Source organism: Chrysemys picta, chromosome 7 (genome assembly GCF_011386835.1).
Source record: "Chrysemys picta bellii isolate R12L10 chromosome 7, ASM1138683v2, whole genome shotgun sequence".
Classification (NCBI taxonomy): Eukaryota; Metazoa; Chordata; order Testudines; family Emydidae; genus Chrysemys; species Chrysemys picta.
Genome location: NC_088797.1, coordinates 39,066,014 through 39,069,284, shown reverse-complemented (window position 1 = coordinate 39,069,284; position 3,271 = coordinate 39,066,014). Strand labels below are relative to the sequence as shown.

The 3,271-nt window shown below is 49.7% G+C and overlaps 1 protein-coding gene across 1 annotated transcript; it reads left to right on the top strand.

Moving 5' to 3' along the window:
* Positions 1-295: 295 nt before the first annotated feature.
* LOC135972615 (myb/SANT-like DNA-binding domain-containing protein 2) lies at positions 296-2,932 on the top strand. The gene is made up of 2 exons (XM_065551212.1): positions 296-1,222; positions 2,364-2,932. Exons 1-2 carry the CDS (start codon positions 676-678, stop codon positions 2,846-2,848), a joined length of 1,032 nt encoding a protein of 343 aa, XP_065407284.1. The 5' UTR covers positions 296-675; the 3' UTR covers positions 2,849-2,932.
* The last annotated feature ends 339 nt before the right edge of the window (positions 2,933-3,271 follow it).

The window sequence follows — 3,271 nt, the reverse complement described above, 5'->3', positions numbered from 1 at the left end:
GTGAGATATCATTGAAAAAGTTATGATTTACTGAATATGATTATCCTATTTGCATGAATGCATCATTTTTGTATCTGAAGTTAGGAATATTGTCTATGCATCTATTACAAATGTGTGTACACCCGGGGAACACCCACTAGACAGAATGCAATCAGTCTGGATGGCTGGTTGGGAAGGGCCATTAGGGAAAACAATAGGTCTTTGAAGATGCTACAGCATGCACAGTATATCTGCCACCAATATTCTACTTTCCCATATGTATGTGAAAGAACTATATGTGCATACAGAATCTTGGGCCTGGTCTACACTACGACTTTAATTCGGATTTATCAGCTTTAATTCGAATTAACCCTGTAACCGTCCACACAACGATGCTAGTTAATTCGATGTAAAGGGCCCTTTAAATCGATTTCTGTACTCCACCCCAACGAGCGGAGTAGTGCCAAAATCGATTTTAACAATTCGAATTAGGGTTAGTGTGGCCGCAATTCGATGGTATTGGCCTCCGGGAGCTATCCCACAGTGCATCATTGTGACCGCTCTGGACAGCAATCTGAACTCGGATGCACTGGCCAGGTAGACAGGAAAAGCCCCGCGAACATTTGAATTTCATTTCCTGTTTGCACAGCGTGGAGAGCACAGGTGACCACAGATACCTCATCAGCACAGGTAACCATGCAGGCTGATAATCGAAAAAGAGCACCAGCATGGACCGTGAGGGAGGTACTGGATCTGATCGCTGTATGGGGAGAGGATTCAGTGCTTGCAGAACTTCGTTCTAAAAGACGAAATGCAAAAATTTTTGAAAAAATCTCCAAGGGCATGATGGAGAGAGGCCACAATAGGGACTCAGATCAGTGCCGCGTGAAAGTCAAGGAGCTCAGACAAGCCTATCAGAAAACAAAGGAGGCAAACGGTCGCTCTGGGTCAGAGCCGCGGACATGCCGCTTCTACGCCGAGCTGCATGCAATTCTAGGGGGGGCTGCCACCACTAACCCACCTGTGTTCGTGGATTCTGGGTCGGGGATAGTCTCGACGCCTGAGGATTCTGCCGATGGGGTAGAGGAGGAGGAGGAGGAGGATGAGCTTGCAGAGAGCACACAGCACTCCATTCTCCCCAACAGCCAGGATCTTTTTATCACCCCGACTGAAGTACCCTCCCAAGCCTCCCAAGCCTCCCAAGCCAGTACCCAAGACTCTGACCCCATGGAAGGCACCTCAGGTGAGTTTACCTTTTAAAATATAAAACTTGTTTTAAAAGCAAACGGTTTTTAATGATTACTTTGCCTGACTTTGCATTCGCGGTCAGTTCAGCTACTGGAAAAGTCTGTAGCTACTGGAAAAGTCTGTTAACGTGTCTGGGGATGGAGCGGAAATCCTCCAGGGACATCTCAATGAAGCTCTCCTGGAGGTACTCCGAAAGCCTTGCCAGAAGGTTTCTGGGCAGTGCATCTTTATTCCCTCCTCCATGGTAGGACACTTGACCACGCCATGCTTGCAGCAAGTAATCTGGTATCATTGCCTGACAAAGCCTGGCAGCGTATGGTCCCGGTGTTTGCTGGCATTCAAGCAACATCCGTTCTTTATCTTGTTGTGTAATCCTCAGGAGAGTGATATCACTCCTGGTAACCTGGTTGAAATACGGGAACTTAATTAAGGGGACAGAGGTGGCCGTTCCTACTGGGCTGTTTGCCTGTGGCGGAAAATAAATCCTTCCCTGCAGTTAGCCAAGCGCAGATGGGAAATTGGCCCTGAGTTTTTCGCGTTTGGCTAGCAGGGATCTTCCCTGTTACCAGCCACGCGGTGGGGGGAGGGGTACTGTGATCATCCCAGAGAATTCATGGCGAGGGGGGGGGGCGGCGGCGGGGGGGGGGGGGGGGGGTTTGTTTGGTGCCTGTAGGGATCTTCCCTGATACCAGCCACGCGGTGGGGGGGAGAGGTACCGTGGTTAGTTTGTTTTCTGGTGCTGCTGAATGTTAACAGAAAAACCGCAGCACTCTACTTGCCTGAAGGGGCCCAGACAAGCCCCACCACACTCCCCCCCCCCCCCCCCCAACTGGCTGAGATTGGCCAGGCTTCTGCAGCACTCTACAAGCTATGCTTGGTATGTGGGAAAGGAGGGCGCAGAAGCTGTAAGAGAATGGCTTACCATGGCCGCATGCAAGCAGAATTCTGTTGCCCAGACCTGTGATCTCTAGCAGCAAAGCCACAGGCACTCAGCATTAAGAGGCAAAATGCGACCTTGCACAGAAATCACATGTGCTATGTAATGTGAACAGTGTTGGTCACCGTGAAAGAGTATAAGCATTGTTCTGCAAAATGTAGCTTTTAAAACAATTCTCTCTTTTTTCCCCTCCCTACAGCAGCTGCAAATTCCTCAAGCCTCCCTCCTCCATCCCGAAGGTTATCACAGATAAGGCGTCGTAAGAAGAAGACGCGAGAAGAGATGTTTTCGGAAATTATGGAATCCAGCAGAAGTGACAGAGCTCATCTGAATGAGTGGAAGGAAACAGTTTCAAAGTATAGGAAAGAAGTCAGTGAACGTGAGGAGAGGAGGGACCAACGTGAGGACATGAGGGACCAACGTGAGGAGAGGAGAGACCAACGTGAGGAGAGGAGAGACGCTCGAGATGAGAGGTGGCGTCAGGAAGACCAGAGGATGAAGGAAGCAACGCTGGGGCTGCTCCAGCGTCTGGTGGAGGTTCAGGAACGGCTGCTGGAAAACAGACTGCCGCTTCAGCCCCTGTTCCACCCTCCCCCCTCCCCTTGTTCCGTATCCTCCTCACCCAGACGTGTAAGAACGTGGGGGGGGGGAGGCTCCGTACACCTTCCCATTCCACCCCAGTAGACAGCCCAAGCAAAAGGCTGTCATTTTTTTAACCTTTTCTTTGTGGCTTTTTCCTTGCCAGTAATCCTCCTCCCAAATACCACCCGGGTTCCCTCCCTCTTTTTCTAATCTATTAATAAAGAATAAATGATTTTTAAATGATAGTGACTTTATTTGGTTTGAAAGAAAGCTGGGGGAAGGGGCAGGGTGGGTTCCTTACAGAAAATCAGTCAATAAAGGGGGCGGGTTTTCATGAAGGAGAAACAAACAGATATTTCACACTGTAGCCTGGCCAGCCATGAAACTGGTTTTTAAAGCTTCTCTGATGCACACCGCTTCATGGTGTGCTCTTCTAATCGCCCTGGTGTCTGGCTGCGCGTAATCAGCAGCCAGGCGATTTGCCTCAGCCTCCCACCCTGCCATAAAGGTCTCCCCCTTACTTTC